Source organism: Rattus norvegicus, chromosome 16 (assembly GCF_021556685.1).
Source record: "Rattus norvegicus strain SHRSP/BbbUtx chromosome 16, alternate assembly SHRSP_T2T, whole genome shotgun sequence".
Lineage (NCBI taxonomy): Eukaryota > Metazoa > Chordata > Mammalia > Rodentia > Muridae > Rattus > Rattus norvegicus.
The window spans coordinates 508,128-529,070 of NC_141549.1; the positions used below are offsets into that span (position 1 = coordinate 508,128).

Consider the following 20,943-nt stretch of genomic DNA (forward strand, 5'->3'; position numbering starts at 1 on the left):
CTGTCTATGTGAGTGTCTGCCACATGTTGGGTGGGTGCTCAGGGAGGCTAGACGACTGTAAGGTCTGGAGCTGGAGCCATGGGCACTTGTGAGCCACAGTTGGTATAGCAAAGTATGATTGCTATAGCAAAGCGTCCTTTCACCTGTGCCTGCTTCAGGAAAACACTCTTTCCTGTGTCTGCTTTAGCAAGACATCTTTCACCTGTGTGCCACAACAAAATGTCATTTGACATAACTAACTTTGCAAAGAAACTAGAAGTTTTCACTTCACTTTTATATTACATGGTCAGTGAGAATGTCCAAGCACTGGGCTTGGAATCACAAGATCTGGCTTTGGCATCTTGACTCAAACAGGATCTACTGGGCTTGGCTACTGGGCTGGGCTACAGCAGATGTCTTTATCAATGAGGCTCATAGCCTCTAGCAAACACCAAAACTGTAGATAGTACCAAAGCTTCTATGGTATTTGGTGTGGATCCTCTGTTCATTCTATCCTCTATTAACCTTAGTAACCACAGCATACATATTTTCATTTCATTATTAAGCGCAGAACTTTTACCCTTTTACTTGGTGGCATAGAGCATTCTACAGCTTTTCTTTGGCATATTTGAATGACTGACATCACTATTGTCCTGCTTGGGGCCACTGCTAAATAAAGTGAATGTTACTTCCATGCAAACACCATGGCATTTTGACAGCCAGACTGATAACCAGGAATTAGTGATGGGTAGACAGCATTAATTATGGCTACGCTGGATAAAAGGGTGTTGGGTGCCCAGGACAGGATGGAGAACAGTGAGGAATCTCATAGCATCACTCAGAAAGTTGCTCCATTTAAAACTGGGGAGTTGTTCATTTCTAAAACTTATCCCTCAATAATTTTCAATAAGTTTGAAACTCTGGAAGGCAAAACTTTAAATGACGGTGGTGAAGGGTACACCTCCCACAAACCTCTTTCATATCCTTATTTATCGGGAGACCTAAATGGCAGCCATAGGAGGTCCAGGTGCTGTGCAAAAGAAGCTCTGGGCACAGAACACATCAGGCCATTCTCTGGTACACTGAGTTCTATATTGATGCTTCTTGCAGAAAGGAAGCAGGGAACCAGAGAGCTGTGGGACAGGTGGGACAGTGACTGAGGATTTACTGAGATGACAGGTGAGGCTTTTCTAATTCTTGATGCCAACCAGTGCCTCTCGGTATGCCTGAGACAGGACTGAGCTAACCGTGAAGTGCAACTCGTCCCTAGTGCTGCATCTGCTTTTGCTTCTTTCAGAGCCAGCCCCTCAGGAAATCCCCAGCTGACTCCGTGTGTGTGTGTGTGTATGTGTGTGTGTGTGTGTGTGTGTGTGTGTGTGTGTGTGTGTGTGTGTGTGTGTCGAAGTGTGCCTCCACTGCTCAGCTGCAGGCAATGTTCTGGCAGGGCACCTTGTTCAGGGGGCCTCCTGCAGGTGCCCCCCTTTACACTCTCAGCAAGGACCTGAGGTGGGGCTGAGTTGAATCACAACCCTGGTTTGGGGTCCTCGCACTGCCACAGATAGGGAAAACCATACCTGTCCTGCTTGCACAGGTCTCTGAAGAGGCTCACTAGTTAGCCTGCAGACCAGCCCTGAACTTTATTTCTCAGTGTCCCCTGCACTAGGTGGGTTGGCTGCAGCTTTGAAGAAGAGCAGACAGCTCCCATGCTGCTTCAGGGCCAGGTTAACGGGTGCAGGGATGTGGAGCTGCTCGTGTTTTTACATATGGCCCTTCACTTCCAGGGGCTGAGCGTTCAGAAAAGAACAAGAAACACTCATCTTTCCCATTTTCCCCTGTGTTTGCCAGATCTCTACTGTGTGCACCTCTCACCTGGGACCCAGCCACAACAGGGTAAGTACTGTGGGGAAGCAGGCAGACACTGGAGCCAGAATTACAAGGATTCGGCAGTCAGTGTTGCCACCAAACCTTGATTGCTCTCGTGGATAAGTCTTTTCTGTGCCTTGGTGTTTTTATCTGCAACATGGGAGAGCAACAGTCCCTCACTAGAGTGTCGCAGTGTTAGATAGGTCACTGGGTACCAAGAGCTTGGGACAGAGCCTGAAAGTCAATGAACTGATAACATGACTAAAGATGTCTTGATACTTCTAAGGCATCCTCCACAACATATTCTCATGATCTTCTAGAGAGTAGCTCTATCTCTCCATGGCATAGCCATTGAAAGTTTCTTCTGGGCTTAAAGTCTAAGCTTTTCCAGAGCCTGTGGCCTGTGATTCCTACAAAGCCCTTAGCCACATCTCTTGACAGTTTATCTCAGGCTTACTCCTCGCCCCTTTCCACAATACAGTCATTCAGGCGTCCTGCCTCATATTACCAATCTGTTCTCCCAGTATTTCCACAGATCAACATGGGTCCTTCAAGGGCAGCATGAACATACTCAAAGTTGCAAATAAGGTGACTATGACAGCGTTGATATGATTGCCTATTGTTTGGTTTTTCTTTCTGAAGTAGTGCCATGCTCTTAAAGGAAAATTGTTTACTTTTGTGGACACAATAGGACTACGAGCTGGAGAGTGAGACCCCGCACATCAAAGGTTCCCAGGCCAGAAACTGAAAACCCATTAGTTTAAAAAGACAGTGCTGGTGGAGAGATGGCTCAGCGGTTAAGAGCACTGGCTGCTCTTCCAGAGGTCCTGAGTTCAATTCCCACAACCACATGGTGGCTCACAACCATCTGTAATGGGATCTAATGCCCTCTTCTGGTGTGTCTGAAGAAAAAAAGACAGTGTCTGGAAATGTAAAGCTAAAAGGGGACCACATGGAAGGACAGGTATTTAGGGAAGTGTTTTCCATGCTTCACAGCCATATGGAAGCTGCTTCAGTCTTGTCCCAAAGGGCCTGGCTTCCTCTCAAGTTGTCAGCCTGGCCTCATCTCAGGTTGTCAACAGAAGCCTGGTGCTTTCCACATGGATCTGGTTTTATAAGCATGTGACTGTAAGAGTTAAGGGTTCATTGAGGTTTGCACCGAGCTTCCAGAGAGAAGCAAATGAGGTCAGCCAGTGAGTACCACAGTCCTGTGTGGGGTTCCCTAGAAGGTTGGGTGTGCAACTGAAACCCACATCTAAATCACAGTGAATACGTTAGGATAATGATTATGCCAGAACCATGGGGAGCCCACTGAGGGGGAGGGGGAGGTGCTGAGAGGAGGCAGAGCAGGGTGAGATCGTGTGGATTGCAGGCAGCAGGGAGATGGGGTGAAGCTACCCAAGGCTGTTGGAGATCAGATGGTGCTACCAGATGCCCCAAATGTGGAACATGAAACTGCAGGGGTTAATGCTTGCCCAGCTGGGATTTGGTCTTGCATTGGTCTGATCTATGATTGTTGTTGTTTTATTATTAACCACCCTCTCGAAATGTGAATTTATACACTGTACTCACAGGCTCCTCTTTTGTGTCCCTAGTTAGTGGGACGTTAGGCCTTTAGGGTTAAAACCCAGCCTTGTTTCCAGTGCCACTGGCTGTTTCCTGGTCTACCCAATGCCAGACTCGGCAGCTGTAAGTGAACGCCAACTCAGACCAAGCCACTTGGCCATGACGTTCTGAGAGCAAGAGCCAAAGCAAACCTTTGCACCCTTCAACTGCTTCTCTCAGTTATTTCATCACAACGATGAGAAGTGACTTATATCCATGTTTCTGTAATGAGCCCTCCTCTAGGACTCTCTCTCTGAGTTGCAGCCTGACCTGAGGAAAATTCTAGAGAGCCAGTTGTGAAAACTTGAGGATCCACTTCCCTTTGGGAAATAGCAAAGGTTTAAGGACAGTGGTAAAATGTCTTGACTCATATGCTTCATCCCACTCTGTCCTCCATGGGAAAATGGCGGAGATGTGCAAGAGGGAAAGAAACAGCCATGGAGTACCCACTCAAAGCCAGGAGTCTGACCTCCACAATGAACTTGATCTTTACTACACTTGGCCAAAAGTGGAAGCATCATCTTCATTGCAGTGGAGCTGAGGGAATTGGGACAGAAAGGGTTGGGGTGTGTCCACAGAACCAGCGAGTGGCAAGCTGAACACACACAAGCCAGTGTGTCTTCTCGGAATGATGTCAGGAAGGTCTTAAAGAGTCTGCTTTAATAGAAGGGGTGGGGGTGGGGGTGTACCAAGAAACAACGTGCAGAAGTTCAGAAAAGTAGTATCAGGGCGCCCGCACAAGCCTTGTCCCCTACCTGGCAATGTTTTCCAAAGCTCAGGGGCAGCTCTATAGAACATGTTTGCCCACTGGATGGAGCCCATAGCTGGCACAGAGATAGGCATAGCCATTCTCCCCATCAGCGTCCCTGCGTCTGGCCAGCTTTCTTCCATCACTCCTGAGAGACTTGAACTGAGTTCTCAGCTGTGAATAAAGGAGCTGCACTGACAGACTGGCTGGAGACCAGAGCAGCAGGCAGGGTGAGTCGGAAGGAGGATGCAGCTTCCGGATGGGCAGCTCCAGTTGTTCCTGAAGGAGGAGACTGACTAGGTATGGAGGACATAGCTAGGGAATCACCTCCCTCTCTGAGGGTACTGGGTAGCCTGTGCATGTCCAAGTTCAGCCAGCACTGCTAAATCTCTGATTTGGAATTACCTGAGTCCTGGCGAGGCAGAGGTTACTCAGCATGGCTGACAGACTGGGAACAGAATACCTGTCACTGGAGGTGTCCAGGAGAAGAGCTGCTGTCTTGTTCACCTGGGCTCTGCAGAGAAGTACTCACAGAAGAAGACACTGAGTGACCCTTGAGAGCCCTTATTGCATTTTGTCCCACAACTCTGACAAGGGACAAACCTAGCCCATCCCAGCCAGATTGCAAACACGTGGCCCTAAACATGTTATGGTGCTCCTACCAAACCCCAGCCTCTCTTCACACTGCAGAACAGTCACCATCTCTTTCTCATTCCTTTCTTCACTCAACCCATATACGTTCATTGAGTACCTATGGTGCTGTGCAATATTGCTAAGTCTTGGAGGGCCTAGGGGTGAGTCGTATTAATATCCTGATGGCACAGCAGGAGGGAGTCGTGTCCCCCTGTTCCCACAGGGAGTTGTTTGTGTGTGGCAGATATGTTATAAGGGTCCTTAGCGGAGGTAGGAAGTGAGGATGGTGTCAAGGCTGGAAATGCTCGGGGTGGGCTAGGAGGGTGGCAGGATGGCAGAAAGATCAAAAAGACAAAGAAACAAGTTCCCCCCAAGTTCAGCACGACTCAATGAAGAGGTGCCTTGGGCGCCCCTGTAGTAAAGAGAGGAAAGTGTTAAAGGACACTGGAGAGAGTCAGGTTACTTCACTCGAAGGATGCCAAAGGTTGCTGGACTTCCTGGCTGGCATTGGCAGCCCAATATTGGGCAAAGGCCTTCTCCATGAATACTGTATCCTGAGCAGTTCTGGAAAAGGGGCCTGGGTGCTTAAGGGAAGCTAGCGAAGTGGTCCTGAAGGTGACAGACAATTTACTCTCTCAGAACCTGACACCACGCTGCCCTTCCCAACAGTCCAGCAGCCTGTCTCTCTCTTTCACACATGGATGTCCATCCTCCCTCCTGGGGCTTCGCCTCACCGTTTGTCATTGCTGAAGCAGCAGTGACTGACACCGTCAGAGGCTGATAAACATGGCATTCTAGTTCAACCCTTTTTCTTCTCCACCATCTCTCTCACGTTTTCGAAATACCTGGAATGGATGCTCCACAACAGGTCTGCTTTCCACCTAGGAAGGTAGGGGAAAGCCCAGCTGGGCTTCCTCACAATAGCCCCATCTACTCCACCTGGCCCCCAGACTCTGCAGGGGAAGTGGCTGCAGCCTGGTCTTCCGGGGCGGAGTCTGCAGGCTATACACATCCCTGCCTGCTTTAGATGTTTGCCAGATGGATTGGACCACAAAATGAGGTAAGGTGGAGGGGCTCTGGCTGAGGTGGAGGGACTCTGGCTGGGCCTGTTTGTCTGATTTTGAAGCCTACCCCCTTTACTTTCTTACAACCTGTCTACACAAGTCCAGTGCACCCCTGGGTCTCTTGCCCATGATCAAGAATTGCTGTTGGAACCCTAGATCTTTTTGCCATTGGTACAAAGCTGATGTGCCTGTAGATCCCCACTCTGTGTGCATAAGGCCAACCTACCCGTAGGTCCCTTTAATAGGGTTATGAAGTTGATATATCTCTGGGTCCCTTCCTTTGTGCATGGTGCCAAAGGCTATCCCTGGTCCTCTCACTGTGAGCAAGACTTAGGTGCACTGTTGGGTTTCCTCCCTGCCTTTTGGGTATGATAGTGGCCCTCTGCCTGCTATATACTTTTATAGGTGATGCCTGGGGCACAGAAGAGTGAGTAGCTGGGCTCACCATCCTGGTGGGGAGAGGCAAGTACTACCTTTGTTCTTTAGCATTGGCCCCCAGTTGGTCCGGGCTGTGGTCTGTTCCCATTAATGAAAACCGAACATGACTGCCTAGCGTTGGTCATACCTGCTCTGCACCCGGGCCCCTATGCTGTCTGCTACAGTCCAGCCTGTGAATCGGATATCAGGGATTGCTCTGATACTGGAGACAGACCAGAGAGGGAGAGGAATATATCCATGGCAACACAGCTGCTCTGTGTTAGACCAAGATTGAGAAACATTCATTGAGTCCTTTTTTCTGGCCCATGCTCCACTATGGACTACTGCTAGTTACTTAAATAAAGCTCTCAGTGGCCTTAATGGCAGGTCAGGAGGACTGGGATGGGTGGGTGCAGGAAAAGAAAGGAGGCAAAGAGGGGTGACGCGGGAGGCTGAGCAGTGAGATCTGCCTTGAGTCAGTGGAGGTCCTGCTAGGAACCTCCATTCTCCTGCATGTCAAATAAGGACACTGTCTATGTTCAGCTTTCCTTCAGGAGTTTCCCTTAGGACAAAACCGCAGTGTGGGAACTGGCTGTACACACAGGCAGTGTCCATCCATTAGGAGCCCCCTGCCCTGGATGAGCCTTGGCCAGTGGCTTCTGGACGTTGCTCTCTATACCTTATGAACTGCTGGGTGTCAGGACCCGCAGTGTGGAGTGGCCTGTGCCTCCCTGTGGCATTAGTACTCAACTCCCAGTGATGAAAAGTAGCCTCTCTCACAGGGACAATGTCGTGCAGGGTGCCTACTCCTTGCCTGTGTGGGTTTCTCAGACTGGTTGCCTGGCAGGCTCAGAAAGCAGGCTGGCCTTATCACAAGCTTAGTCTCCAGTTTCTGGGAATGGTCTACACTCTAAAGCTTTCTTTCCCAGGGGCTGATGCCAAGCAGGCTCAGCCTCCATGTCTGGCAGGACTCCAGGTATTTCCTCAGGAACCTTCTCAGCAGCAGCAGGAAGACCAGAGTGGTCAGGCCTTGGGGATGCTTAGCAGGGCCCACTGTTGGCTTGGCCACAGCTATAAAATGGGTTCATACAAGCTTCCCTTAGGCCCTGGTCTGAGTATCACTCTGCCTTACAGAAACGGAGCAGGCTCAGCTAGCATCATGTACTAGGAAAGAGTGGATTGCCTGTGAGATGTCATTAGGGCCCTGGCAGCCAACAGATAAAGCCTGCAAGCATTGTGTGCTGGGTTACTAGGGAGTTGGAATGGAGTGTAGGGCCTCAGCCCTCTGACCTGACCCAGTCCATGGGTAGGCAGTGCTACCTGGCTTAGGTGTGTGAGTATGAGTGTGTATGTGTGTGAGTGTATGTGTGTGTGTGTGTGTCAGAGTGTGAGTATGTGTGTGTGAGTGTATGTGAGCATTTGTGAGTGTGTGAGTGTGTATGTGTGTGAGTGTGTGTATGTGTGTGAGTGTATATGTGTGTGAGTGTGTGTGAGTGTGAGTATGGATGTGAGTGTGTGTATGTGTGTGAGTGTGTGTATGTGTGTGAGTATGTATGAGTGTGAGTATGTATGTGTGTGTGTGAGTGTGAGTGTGAGTGTGTGTGTGTGTGTGTGTGTGTGTGTGTGTGTAGTAGGGGTATTGTCCTGGATGTCCTCAGGAGTTGCCCTTCACAGAAGCTGTCTGATAACCATGAGTACCTAGCCACACTCTGAGCTTGTGCTGGGTCAGCTCCTGTGCACAGCATTCGTTCCTGCCTTTGCAGCTGCCCCATCCAAGTTGCTCCACTATTGCCTCCTTGCTTTAAGCTGATGCTTTCTACTCACTTCCCTGGTGTTCCTCTGTTGACCTTGGTTTTAGAGGTTTCTCCCAAGAGAAGCCTTCTCAGAGTGCCTGGGAGAAGGGGACCACCCCTTGCCCTAGCCCCTGCCTTCTAGAACAGCCTGTGGGAAGCCCAACAGTGTGGGGGAGGTCTCAGGGTCTCTTCATCTTTCCCCCCACCATGAGGTCTAAGAGGGCAAATTCCACAGCCCGTCTGACTCTTTGATATCTCAGAATGAGTGGGGATTACACAGATGCAAGGAGGAATGCACGAGTCAAGGGCAAACGCCACGGGAAGCCCTGGTCTGGGTCCCTTTGCCTTCATCAGCTCTGTGGTGGAGTTGGGACTATGCTGTGTCCCTCTGTGATGGTAGACTTGCTTCAGGAGGAACCAGCACAAGCCAGGGAGCAGTTTCAAGCACTGTAGCTGCCTGGCTGGGGGCTTGTGGTAAAGAGTGTGGTGACCTTGGGTGGCATGGGTGGCAGATTCAGGTATGAGCATCTATTCTCTGGTGTTAGTTTCCACAAGAGACCCACAAATGGACCTGCTCGGGGAAGCATAGACCTCTTTTTCTCAGGGTCAAAATCAAGGCTAGTGACATTTTAAAGTATTAACATGTGTACACTGTCAGATGTATCTCAACAGCGTTGCGGGAGATGGCAGGCCTGCCTGTTTAGTTTTACCTGGGCTCCCTTATTTTTGGCTATGGCTGTCCTCTCTCCAGAAGTGTAGTTTTATTGGTTGTGTATAAAATGTCCCCCATGGTTCCATGTCCCTAGCTGGTGACACTGTTTTGGAAGGTTGTGGTTTCTGATTGGTGTCAGTGTGTCCCTGGGGTAGGCCTTTGAGGTTTATAGTCAATCTGTGTTCTGATTCCTGATCCAATAGGATGTGGGGTGCCCTGTCTCAGGATCTCACTGCCAGAGGCAAGCTGACACCAGGCCAATCCTGCTGTGATGAGCTGTAAATTGTGAGTCCCAGTCGGTTCTTCCTCTCTTAAGCCATCCCTGTCTTAATAAGGTAATACGGTAACAACACTAGTAAAAACTACTTAATACAATAATAAGGCTAGTAACTAATATATGTGGCTTTGCCAGGGTGGGATACGCCTGATTCCTGGCCCCTATGACAATGTGGGTATCTCATGCTGCTTGGCCAAACAGGGGTGAATGAGGGACTCTCTGAGACACCAAACCTTTCCCATAGACCTTGGTGAGGGAAACTGGTTTGAAAATGCCAGTTCTGTCATCTTAAGGGAGAAAGCAGGAAGCGAGTGTGGCATGCTCACAGAAGTTCACATGCCTATCTGTGTGAGAAGCAGAGACTAGTACTTGTTGGTCCTTCTTATACATGTCCCCATAGAACCAGAACCCATGTACTGTCTCTTCCCAGAGCAGAAAACAGAAAGAGATTTTGAACTCATCCCATAATACTAATAAAGTGAGAACAGTGGCCTCCCCATTTTAGCTTCTAGAAGCTACAGACACAGGGCTGTAAAGATGACTCAGTGCTTGATGCACAAGACTGCAGATCTGGATTTGAATCCCCAGGACACAAATAAAGCCAGGCACAATAGTGTGTCTCTATAACCCTGATACTTTCTCAGCAAGGTAGAAGGTGGAGACAAGAGCTCTTGGGCTAACAAGCCCGGTGTATGCTGCAGTGAACAAGTAAACCACAGGTTGTTCTCTGACCTCCACATGCACCTGTTGCATGCATGTGCCCTCTCCCATACCCGCACTCTCATCCCGCACACAGAAGATTTTTGGAAAGAAGGAAGGAAGGAAAAAAGAAAGGAAGGAAGAGTGGGGGTACAGAGAGGGTCAGTGAATTGAGTAGGACCCCACAGATAGAGTGCAGAGCACTCTGGAACTTGTGCTTCATTTGAAGCTCATTTGGTATTGCCCAACCTGGGGGTATCTTTGATCAGTCTAGAGTCTCGTGTCCTCAAAACCTGATGGATTTAAATGAGTCCAAGAAAATAAAAGTGGAAAGGGCTTGGGTGCCTTGTTTAAGGCCACAGGGCAGAGTTAGAGCTGGAATTCTTTCATACGAAGGTGTTGAAAAGAACCCTGGAAAGGCAGAGCAAGGGAGAGCGGAGGGAGGGAAAGGGAACAAGGGTGCAAGCACTTCCTGAAAGAAAGTGCAGCCCAGAGCCCTGTCTCATGTGCTCGAATGAATGCTCCCAGGTAAGTACATCTGTGGTGAGGCCTGAGGGGAGGCAGAGGTGGCAGTGAGATCCGAGAGTGGGGCAGAGGGAAGGAGAGAAAGAGACAGATGGGAAACCTCCCATGAAAGCCAAAAACTTCAAGTCAGACGACTGTTTTTATCTCCTGTCGATGGCAGGGACAAATGCCATGGAAACCACAAACAGTACCTGCCAGTACCAGTTCTTTAGCCCCTAGCAGGCACCTCTGATTTGACTGGCAGACCCCTGAAGAGTGAGATACCTGCCAGAAGCCTGCTTAAGGAGCCTACTTCCACAGAAGGAGTGTTGGAACTGCAACCTGGAGCTAATGGCAGAGGCCAGCAGTCCACTGCTCAGGGGTCTGCTGCTCTGCACCTCAGGTTTCCAGTCTGTGGAATGGACACAGCCATTCCCAGTCTGTTCGGTTATAAGAATGGGGTGGATATCACTTTGTACCAGAAGGGATTATCAGATATTGGATCAACTCTTCTGCTCCAAGCAACTACAGTCTTAGCTTTGACTAAAGAATCAGATAAAGAAAATAAGGGAAACCCCAGATTTGAAGGCAGGCTGAGAGAAAAGAAACAAGCAATGTAGGTGTCATACTTCCTAGAAGGCATTCCCAAGGTTCGAGAAGACACTGTCAATGTGTCCTTGCTTTTACTCCTTCCCAAGCTACCCAGGGTGTCACCGTCCCAAAAGAGCCATGTCATCCTGACTGGCCACTCACCTAATTGTGGCCCTGGCTGTGTTTTCCAGGCCTTGATCCTCCAGGCTTGGACCTAGCCAGACTCCCCCATGCCTGCCTCTTGTCTTCTGTCTGACTGAGACCAGTCTACTAAGGCCTACTTGGGCCCACTTAGGTGTGTTATGATCTCTTTCTAGATTGACTTTCAACAAATGTCTTCCCTCACCTTCTTTATCCTCCTTCACAGCCTCTCCTATAGATCACCTTCCACTCTAGCTACCAGGGTCACCCAAACCCACACAGACCAATCTCTTTTCTTCTAGTTGGTATGTGAGTCCCTGGTAGGTTGAGACCACCATGCCTATTTCAGACACAAAGAAGGCCCACTGGTCTTTACAATTCCAGACTCTCCTGCTGGAGGCTGAGACCATGCAGCTGTTTCTAGGTTATAGACAGAAGTTCTGGGTGTCACTTCCTGGAGGAGGCAGCTCAGGTCAGCAGCAATATGCCAGTAGACCCTTTTCTCCCTGCTTGAGCCAACAAGAAGCCATGGGACTCAGATGGCATAGCTTCAAGATGGCACATCATCTGCTAGCCAGTATCCTGATAGACTGTATAGATCTGAGATTCCTGCTACTCTGAGATTTGGAGACTTTTCTGTGCTGTGGTTGCTACATTGCTTGATGTTAGTCCAACATCATCGCTGTGCCCCATCTTTCCATGCCCTTCTGCCTGATATTACTGAATTCAAACTGAGGGCCCAGGGAAGAATCAGCAAAAGCGGCCTTTTCATCTAAACAGTAACTGTCATGATCTAGTCAGACATGAGGGGTTACGTAGTGAAACAACTGAAGTGAAAACAACTCTTGAACTTGATCTCCAGATGTTCTGGTTCCATCGACCAGACTGTACCAACTGTAAAATCAAGATGGTGTTTCTGTGAGTTGTGTATCTTGGGGATGGTTCCGTTTTCTCTCAGTGCTTCCAAGTTTCACCTTTATAAAAAGACTGAATGATTTCTAGGGGACTTAGATCCCCAAGTCTGTCCTTCTACAAAGGCCAAAACACTTTTATAGTTTATAAATCTATTTCCAACTCCTCCGGTCTCTTGGATATTTGAGGTAAAGGTGGCAAAATGATGGTGCATCAGGGAGAAGATCTGTTTAAACCTGTGACCCCATGACCCTGTGACCCTGTGACTCTGCCCAGACATGGCTAATTGTTGCTTTCACTTGATTGGAGAGGACAGGTTGACCATGTAAAGCTCAAACGAGGAGAAGTGAGAGATCCCTAACGTCACCAAAAGACACTGTAGCATTCCCTCTGGGAGGTTAGTCCTTTTCACGATCTGATTCCTAGCACCCTGCTTACATCCTGATCCAGAAAAATCTCCAGAAAGATTATCTCTCTCCCGAGGGATGGACGTCTCGATTAGTGGGCAGGTGTGACAGGGCTGACGGTTACTAGGGAGGATGCTGTGGTACTTGTTCAGAACTAAGCAACAGGTTTGTCTGGACTGAGATCCACCGGTGGCTCCCTGAGTGGGGCTGAGGGGCAGCTGGGAAGCAGCGTCCTGGGCTGGGGGCACAGGAAAGGCTGAGATGAAGCCAGGCTCCTCCAGCTTCCATGTGGAGGTGGGACGCCTGCAGCACATACTCTAAGCATATGTTAACCTTGGCGCTCTGTCCCTGCCAAGAAGCTGTCACTGAGGTATTTAGCAGAGGAAACAGCTTAGGAAGTGTTCCTGTTGTACTTTGGGGCACTGTGCAACTAATGGGGCGTGTAGATGAGGAGCTGGGGGCGGGGGAGGCGAGGGGCCAGCTGACCCTGCCAAAGCTTGTTTGGTCCAGCACCAGAGGAGAAGGCATTAATACTGTCTGCCAGCCAAAGCCCAGGTCCCTCTCTTGTCAGATGGGATGGGACCCACCTTCCGGAATGAGCACCTACTGTGCATCCATTGCTGGCATTAGGCCCCACCCATCTGTGTCTCCTTCTATCCTCATAACAACCTACCAAGTAGGACCATCAATCAGGTTGAGGTGAAAGAGTTAGCGACCCTAAGCAACAGCGACTTTATTACAGCTCTGTGGTGTTTCTTGGGTGCCATGCAAACAGTGGGCCCGTCTAGGAACCGGGAGTGACACGGATATGACTTCTGCATGCAACCTCTCTGATCATTGATGTACAGTGGTTTCGTGAGAGGCTGGAGGAAATGGCCATGTGGTTTCATCCTATGAGGAACATATGCTGTATGGAGTCTTCCTTGCTCTACCTGTGCAGACCCACATGCTCACACGAACAGAAGGTGGAAGCATTCACTCTCATTTAAACAGGCCTTTTTTTTTTTAAAACAAAGCAAGTCTGTGTCTGAAAAGGGGAGGCAGGAAGGTGAGCCAAGAGTTCTCAGCCGCCCTCACCACTGTGAGAGACAAGGAGCTCTTTTATTCAAAGAAACAAAGGCCAAGGGAGGCAGGCTTGGGGCCAGACTGAGAGTGTCTTGGGGGATGAACTATCTCTCTTGGATTTCTGTCTCCTCGAGAGTCAAGTGAGGCAAAACTATAGTCCCAGCCTTCTCACCACATCTGCTGGTCAATGCAGTGTGGAAGAAGCCATCCTGATAAGCTCCAAGTGGGTCTGTTTTCAAGGGCAAGTTCGCCATGTCAATGGATGATCAAGATGTTGACTTTTCCTAGGGAGATACAAACAAATGTCTTTTCACCCCAAATAGGGCACCGATGACAGACCAAAGAAATGAGGCCACACTAGTTTGGCTCCATGAACCAGTGAGTTTATTGAGATTACTTATAGACACCCGGGTGACTCTAAGCAGCTGCATCTCCTGGAAACCCATCCCAGCATGGGTGACAACTCATAAAAGCCACATTTCTGGAGCTGTCTGCTCAACTTGGAGAGAGCTCTTACATAACTCTGGAGACAGCTCTTGGGATTTTCTGAGTTTCCTGAGCCTGATCACTTGTATGAGAGGTCCCTGCTTCACAACGCATGGTTATGCCTTCCCCTGCTGGTCCAGGTGGCAGAAGGGGGCTCCTACTCCTGAAAGAACAGTCACAAAGGCCAGACTGTCAGAGATGCACAGGCCCTTTACCCTCAAATGTCCCTCCTCAGGAAAGGTAGTTCAGCACCAGACTAGAATTTCCCAGTTTCTTCATGAGTGATTGTCACATGCTCATCACATGCTTTCTTTCTTTCTTTCTTTCTTTCTTTCTTTCTTTCTTTCTTTCTTTATTTATTTATTTATTATCACTTTTTGGTCCCTCTCTCTCCCTGTCCCCCTCCCTATCCCTCTCCTCCCCCCTTCTCTCTAAACATTTTTGTGTGTGCTTGTGTGTGAATACTCCTGAGGTACTTATGTAGAGGTCAAAGGACAACCTAAGGGGATGTCCCCCATTTTCTATTTTGTTTCAGACAGGGTCTCTTGTTTTCTGCTAAGTACACCAGGCTAGATGGTTTTCCAGCTTCCAAGGATTCTCTTTTCTGCATCATATCTTGCCATAGGAAAGCTGGGATTAGATTTGTGCTCTTGCATTAGAGTTCTAGAGAACCAACTTAGATCCTTATACTTCTGCAGCAAACATTCTGCCCACCAAGTCATCTTCTCAGCCCTCGAATGTACTTGCTACTAAGGCCTTGAGACTGGAAGGTCTAAAGGAATGGAGTTGTAAGACATTTGGATGCTGGCCTGATTATCTGGTCTATGGTGAGAGTTTCTTTCCCGTTGTGCGGACACCTTGCATAGGAAGTGAGACTCCTTGTTGTCTACTCCATTGGGATCTGCTGTGCTCTCATGTGATATCATTCCACTCACCACATGTGCATGATATATGAAATGATATATATGGATACATATGCATATGTACATTTATACATACACACACACACACACACACACACACACACATACACACACACACACACACACTCATATAGGAAATCCGGCTGAAGTTGGCAAGATTTCCAGAAAGAGCAGACAGAGAGAGGATCCACAGCACCTTCCCTGGGCCACCTTCCCTGGAGTCCCTAGAACATCTCCAGGCTGATCTGTGTTGATATGAATAGTTCTTATTTATTTTATTGTCTGTGTCTATGAATATTTTGGAGCTGGATTTACGGGCTGTTGTGAGTTGCACAATATAGGTGCTAGGAATCAAACTCAGGTCCCTATGAAAAGCAGAAGTGTTCTTAACCACTGAGCAAGTTCTCTATCCCCGTGATTCCCATCATGCACTACATCCCACGTACTTCAATAAGATCTGGTCCATCATCTTACAGATCTTACAGTGAAGTGGAAGGTCACCTTGTGGCCTTCAGTGACAGTTCAGAGGAAGGTGAATAGGGTCCTAAGGATGCCGAGGAAGGAGTGTGGACTAAGCAGAGGCTCCAGCCAAGACTTCTTAGGAAAACTACAGAAGGCCATGAGGTCCAGTGTCACCAGATAAAGGGCATAGAGGGGAAGCCCTTGGTATATTTGAGAAGTGGCTGCTGTACCCAGAACATTGTTGGGAAAGACAGCAGGAGTTTCTCTGCGGGGAGTTCCAGGTTAAGGCTCAACTGCAGTAGTACCCAAGGTGGCTAGTATATTGGAAGGATACCAGGAGCGATTGATTCAGGGTCCTGGGGAGAGAGGCATGAAAGTCGAAGGGCCATGTTTGGCAGCAAGTGGGGCGACCTCAACATTCTCATCCAGAAGATGTGGCAGGTAGGTTATGGCAATCCTTCCCCAGCAGGCAGCCTCAGGCAGGCAGCAGCCAGCCATTGTTTATCAGCTGAGAAGCTGAAGCCCAGAATATTAATACCTTTCCCCAGGTTTATCTCCACCCCATCTCCCTCATTTGAAATCCCTGCGATCAGAGAAGAAAGTTAGTTTAATCCTCTGGTTCCTATCAGCCTAATTACAGTTTCAATAGACAACGGGCAGGGCTCTCAATGAGACCGGAGGACATAGGAACGCATTATGTTGGTGCTAATAATGATCTGTCTTTGTTTTTATCGTTTCATGTTGTTGCTTCTCATTTTGGCTGCCTGAATTCTTAATGCCTTCGAGTGCCTCGTGGAGATTGCTTCCTCTTGCTGCCAGGCTGGGACACAGTGGCAGACTTGCATATGAAAATACCCAGCCTGGTTGCCTGCAGCTAACAAGCCAGCCGCCATTTAAATTTCAATCAGCCCCTCTGTTTGTGTGTGAGTTTCTTGGATGGATGAAATTAGCAATTTTGAAAAATTGATTAAAATTGCTGGTTTCACGAAGCCTCAAAACACCAAAATCAATCTTAAAAAAAAAAAAAAGATTCCAATTCTCATTGAACCAGTCACGTTTGCACTTTGGGGAGCAGCTAGTCTTGCTGGCACAGAGAGACCTAAGGTCTGGGTGGGCTGGGGACCATTTTCTTTTCTTTTCTTTTGTTTGTTTGTTTCTTAACAGCCCTTGTAGCCTTCTGTGTTTGCCCCCCCCCTCTCTCTCTCTCTTTCTCTCTCTCTCTTTCTGTCTCTCCTCTCTTCTCTCTGTCTCTGTCTCTATCTGTGTCTGTCTGTCTGTCTGTCTGCCTCTCTCTCTCTCTCTCTCTCTGTGTGTGTGTGTGTGTGTGTGTGTGTGTGTAATAAAGGAGCTTGACTACATAAGGTGTTTCTAGAAGACTCTTCTCCCTATAAAATCATGAGTTCTAAATCAAGTTTGAAAGAATGAACAGCTCGTTGCAGGTAGAACCTATGTTGAGATGAGGTTAGGAATATCAACAGGAGAGGCCAAAGTGTTTACTTTAGCACAAGTAGGCCTTTATTTGTCATTCACAGACATTCTGTCCCATCAGAAAGGCTATAAAAAAATATGCCACCTCCATTTTTAGACATAGCAATGGAAGCACACATCCTTCCCAAATCCAGGTGAGTAGTGCCAGGTATAGACCATTCTGAGCTGCCCAGCAGAGGGCTCTCCAAGGACCTGCAGTGGCCCTGTGGTATCTTGTGAAGTGAGTGTATATGACATCCTGACTCCAGCTGTGGCTATTGATATAGAAGCATCCTGGGTCCTGTCTTCTCTGTGAGCTCTGAGCTATAATCTTGCAAGCTGTGTGGAGCTGAGAGAAGAGGGAAGTCACCACAAAAGGCAGAGCTGTTTTATACTTTCCACACCACAGAGACCTGCTCAAGGGCCACGGTCCTGAGCATGGCCTACACTCAGTGAAACTGTCCTTAGTGGTTGGTTGGTGTAAGGAAAATGAAAACTCTGTCCTCTACTGTGGGCAGAGTACAAACCCTCTGCCTCTTCCAGTCTTCATGTGTCCCCAAGGAGAAGAATGAAGGCTGTTCATCTCCAGGAACAAATCTACCCTGCTCTTTCTCCTTCAGTCCTAGTAGGATGACTGTCTTTCACAAACCCCACAAGGCCCAGCTGCCAACAGCCCTTAATCACAAGAATCCCTACAGCTTCTATTTCAAGTAGCTGAAGCCCAGAGGTACCTTAGCGAACCCGGAGCCAGCTCCAGAAACCCCAGCTCACTCAGTATGCTGGAAGCACAATTTCGAGCAAGATCCCTGTCCTCCAGTGCGTGGCCAGATGGCCGGCGGCAGGCTGCCTGAGGGAGCTGTGTTCACAGCTCTGTACAGGAGTCAGTAGGAAAGGGCAGAGGTGCTGTGGGAAAAGCAAGCTCCCCAGATCTAGAATTGAACACCAGCTCCATTTCCCATATCTGTGGCCTTCGGTTTTTCCTGTTGTCAGATGGGGATCCCCATCCTTCATGCAGGGTCAGAGAGTCTTGAGGAATCACCTGTGGTGTATAAGTCAGTCCCCTGGTGTGTGAGACTTGGAGCTTAGTGTCTGAACAACGATGACATCTGCTATTAACAGAGGAAACACAGGACATCTTAAGTCTCTTATGGCAGCACCCTTGAATTGGGGATTCCGTGCTGTATAAATTGTCTTGTGCAATACACCTACAGGAAGCTCACAAATGGTTGAGAGAGTAAACATGGCAACCAATCTAGGGGGCAATGTTGTGTTTTCTTTAAAATTCATAGGCAAGAACATGTGAGTCATTCTCATAGCCCCAAGGGCAGACAACAGGTTGGAAGAAGACAAGATTCCACAAACTGACCTGGTTTGAAGGGACACATCCCTGTCAACTCCAGGATGTGTCTACAGTGCCACGCAGGCAGAGCACTGAGTTGGAGAATTCATTAACCCTCATATTGGTTGGCACTTTCTGTCTGCTATGGAATGAAACCCAATTTCCCCTTGCTTGAGCTTGAAGGGAGTGTTTAACTCTCGAGGCATGGCTGGCCTCAGGTGCTAAGTGCCACCTCTGGCTTCCTTCTGCTCTGTTGACTTCTTTCTCAGGCTGTCACTACACAGAGGGCAGAAATGGCCCTCTGCAGCTCTAGGTTCATTCCTATCAGATGAGCAATCCCAGCTCAATGGCTTTGGACAAGCCCTTGATTGGGGTCATTTCTGATTTCCTGAACAAATATCTATTGCCTGGGGACAGAGAGATTGATTGCTAAAGTTGACAGACTTGGCCACAGGCAGGGAGCAAGGTCAGGTATAGATGGTCCTCCAGGAAGAGGGGCCAGAGGCTAAGTGTAAAGCACAAAAATCCAGCTCATGGGTCCTGAAGGCCCGTTCTGGAGGAACCGAAGGCACCTCTCCTCATCTCCCTCGACACTTTTCACTTCCAAATACCTTATTTTCTAGGTCAAATGCTTTGGATTGTTGGAAACATGGTGATTGAAATAATAGGGCAAATTTGAATATTATCTTCATTTGCGACAGCCTCCCCAAAGTGAATGATGAAAAGAGATTTGGGGAAATGACATATTTACTTGGCAGTAGTCCCAGGAAGAGGAACCGATACCAGAGGAGGGGGCTTATGGCTACAGGGAACAGTGAGAGAAGGCTGACTCCAAGTGTGCTAGCAAATGAATCTCTGTGCTGGAGGAACATGGCATTCAGTCACACTGGGTTCTCTTGGTGACAGAAGAGGATATATTTAGAGGGGCAAGCTAGAGGGCTTACCAGCCAACTCTTGTCCTCTCTTTGGTTGAAGATTCCTTTGGGGTTAGGGCCATTGCTTCTGTTCTGTACTGCCCCATGTACAGTATGCAGTATAGTAAATGGTACAGGGCTGGTCTTTACTCCCATAAAAAGGCAGTAGTGCGAGGGGAACACATGGGTGTGCAGGGGTGCTACACACTCAGCTGAAGCTGATGCCTAGTGAGGAGGGTCAGGAGAGACGAGACAGACAGCCTCTGTTACACATAAAGACTGGACACCAGGGCCTATGGAGAGACAGCTGAGTTGAGCTCATAGCATCCATATAAAAAGCTGGGTACCATAGAACACATCTTTAATTCTGGTCCTGGAGAAGCAGAGATAGGAAAATCTCCAATCTAGCCAAATCAGTGAGCTCCAGATTCAGTGGGAGACCCTGTCTCAGAATAGGTAGGTAGACAAATAGAGCAACTGAGTAAGGCACTGAATACCACATTGAGCATTGTCTTCTGGCTTCCATGTGCACGTGCACCCATGCACACACGGACATGCATACTTCTGCATCTGTACACACACAGACACACAGACACAGACACACAAGACACACAAGACACACACACATAAGACACACACACACACACACACACACACACACACACACACACAAGCCTGGATGCTGAGTGTTAAAAAAATAGTCATGGGTTTTAGATACCTTAATGACACTGTGATTATAGGGCCTCATGCATTTTAGAAATCCTTTCTGAAGAATTTGGGAGCAAAATGTCATAGTGTCTACAATTTGCTTTAAAATATTTCAGAAAAAAATGATATGAAGGCAGGAGTACAAAATGATAGAGATTGTTAAGTCTATGTGACAGATATATGGGTGTTAATTATACCATTCTGTCTTGTGGTGAGCTTCAGAATGGTTGGAAAACCAAGGGAGAGCCTAGGCCTTGTTTGTTTTTGGTGGGTGGGAAATGAGTGGTAGTTTTCTTGGTCCTGAAGTTTAGAATGGCAGCTGGGGCTCCTTTTGTGGCTTTGACCTTGAACTGAGGACGTTATGTGACCTCCAGGAACTCACTATTCCCCAGTGTCTCTGTCTACATAAAATCTAGAGGGTTGCCCTGGGTTCTGCCACACTCTGAGTCCCCAAGAGTCACCAAACAACACACCTGAAGATCTTCACATCTCCTACCTCCTGGTCCCTCTAGGAGTCCTAGGTAAAAGCACACAGGACCCTTATGAGATGCAATAAAAATGTCTAAATTCAACAAGTGGCTACCAACTACAGTGCAGAATTTTGTGACTAAGTACAAGACAGTTCTAGCCAACACTGGTACTGTGATCTACTGAGTGAGAATGCTAGGTACACAGAAAACAACTGGTTTTTGTTGTTGTTGCTGTTGCCAAGTCAGGTGTTCATAGTGCCATATTGGGTTAAGTTTCTTAGCAGTGTGGTTCACGTCTTCTGTATCCTTGTAGACTTGGAAAATTTTGCCATGTTTTCTTTACGGTTGACTTTGGGTCAGGGGTAGCGTGGGTGGTTCGCATCCTGAAGACAGGAGTTCAGTCAGCAAGGAAAAGTGGCCTGCAAATGAATATATATCCTTATGGCACTGAGTTTTTTTTTAATTTAAAATTTAGTATAAAAAACTTGGAAATAAAAACTGTCATATACTAAAGTTAATCAGACCCAAAGTCTACATCTCCATAAACTTCCGTCCAGTTCTTCCATATGTTCTGAGGCTGCCATATGCTATCATAAAGGCTAAATCGTATCCCTACTTTGTAAAATTCTATTGAGATAATCAGATCATTTTCCTGACAATTGAATATTAAACTAACTTTTCATTCCTGGAGAAATCACCGTGGGTCATGTTGTTTTAAGCAGTCTGCATATTGTTGTGTTTTTGAGGTAGCCTTGTATGTGCCA

General features: G+C 48.0%; 1 protein-coding gene across 11 annotated transcripts in view; it reads left to right on the forward strand.

The window, feature by feature from the left end:
• The window catches only part of LOC134482310 (uncharacterized), a 445,899-nt gene that overhangs the window by 280,188 nt on the left and 144,768 nt on the right, over window positions 1-20,943 (forward strand). For 10 of the 11 annotated variants that reach the window (XR_015639605.1, XR_015639604.1, XR_015639608.1 and 7 more), the window contains one exon: window positions 1,825-1,869. Coding sequence is in view for 5 of the 11 variants with exons in the window: in XM_087589282.1 (XP_087445408.1) it covers window positions 1,825-1,869 (45 nt within the window). In the remaining 6 variants the exon portion in view is untranslated. Of the gene's footprint in view, window positions 1-1,089; window positions 1,159-1,824; window positions 1,870-20,943 lie in introns of all 11 variants that reach the window. The other variant, XR_015639603.1, reaches the window with a different exon arrangement.